Genomic DNA, 1,433 nt, shown 5'->3' with positions numbered 1-1,433 from the left:
TTTATTTTATACATAGGAACATTAGGCTTACGTTGTTGCATTTGTAACAATAGTTTCCATCTAACAAAAGTAAAAAAAAAAAAGTTAGATCTGTTGTTTAACAAATGTCTTTATTTTGTGAGTTTGATATTTGGTTAAGTTTAAGCATTACCTCTGAGTTTTCACTGCTATCCATGGACCAGCGTTGGTTCATTGGTAAACAAACTGAAGCTTTCTCCTTTGTTCCATTTGAAGGTACCCTGTGCCATACCACAGAAAATCTGATAGGTGTCGCTGTTGCTCCATGTTCATTTTTTCGCTTCCCGACAACTTGACCCTTGTGACGTCACTTGCGTCTGAATCATCAAGGCCATTTTCAATCCTCATTGGCCTGGGAGTCACGTGGTGGGGCCAATGCGTGGATAATTATGGTGCTGATATTTTTCCCTAAAAAAAAGATGTCAGCCTCTGGCTGTAGTATTCCTCTTTAAAAACCCTCTCTGAAAATGTCATGTCCCAACAATGTGACTCCTAATTCGTTTTTGATGGACTCCTTGGCCGGTAACTGCAGAGGAGAGAATTATTCTTCCAACCAAGGGATGTATATGCAATCTGGGAGCGATTTCAGCTGTGGAATGATGAGAAACTGTGGAATTGTCCCGTCTCTTTCCAAAAGAGACGAGGTGAATAACAGCACCTTGTCTCTCAACACCTATCCATCTTATCTATCCCAACTGGACAATTGGTGTGAACCCAAAAATGCCTATAGGATTGAACAACCTGTTGCAAGGCAGCTCTCTTCCTGTTCTTTCCCCACCAGTGTCAAGGAAGAAAATGTTTGTTGCATGTACAATGCTGATAAAAGATCAAAAAATGCCAATGAGGCTGCTGTCCTCTACCCAAACCAGCTGCCTGAGTCTCGCTCAAGTGACCATGAGGTCCCAGTGCCCAGCTACTACCGATCTAGCCAAGGTTACTCCATGGAGAAGAACCCCAGCTGTCACAACCCACCCGAATTTGAGGCAAGTTTTGAAAATAGAACAAGCCTCAACCCAAGAAGCGATCTCCATGAGCAGCCCCAGCAGCAGGCAGGGGGTAAGGTGGCATTCCCTGAAAATAGCAACAAGGCTGATAGCCAGACCTTGGCCACCAATCTCTCCACTAATGCCAGCAGTGCAGCAAATGAAATAAAAACCGAGAAAAGCCTCCCAGGTCCAAAACTGACATCCTCGGATGGGGAAAAAGAGCTTAGTAAGAGTATTGACACCAGCACTGATAACTCTGACAACGAAGCAAAAGGTAAGTTTATTGAGTCTGGGTAATTAGGGTAGTACCGGAATCTACTAGCTGTGCAAACTTCCTAGCAATATTGCTGCAATTAGCACGGGATGGTATATAAATGCGTCCTGACCTCTGTGACAAAGCAGAAAAGAACTCTCATCTCCATTATGCAC

General features: G+C 43.5%; 1 protein-coding gene across 1 annotated transcript in view; it reads left to right on the top strand.

Annotated features, from left to right (window-relative positions):
- Positions 1-384: 384 nt before the first annotated feature.
- HOXC10 (homeobox C10) overlaps positions 385-1,433 on the top strand; it is a 5,324-nt gene continuing 4,275 nt past the window's right edge. The window contains exon 1 of the mRNA XM_053705010.1: positions 385-1,278. Within this exon, the coding sequence (XP_053560985.1) occupies positions 486-1,278 (793 nt within the window). The 5' untranslated portion in view covers positions 385-485. The remainder of the gene's footprint in view (positions 1,279-1,433) is intronic.

The sequence above is a fragment of the Bombina bombina genome, chromosome 3, assembly GCF_027579735.1.
Source record: "Bombina bombina isolate aBomBom1 chromosome 3, aBomBom1.pri, whole genome shotgun sequence".
Taxonomy (NCBI): Eukaryota; Metazoa; Chordata; class Amphibia; order Anura; family Bombinatoridae; genus Bombina; species Bombina bombina.
The sequence above is the reverse complement of the archived record's forward strand: the minus strand, read 5'-3'. Positions and strand labels throughout refer to the sequence as shown.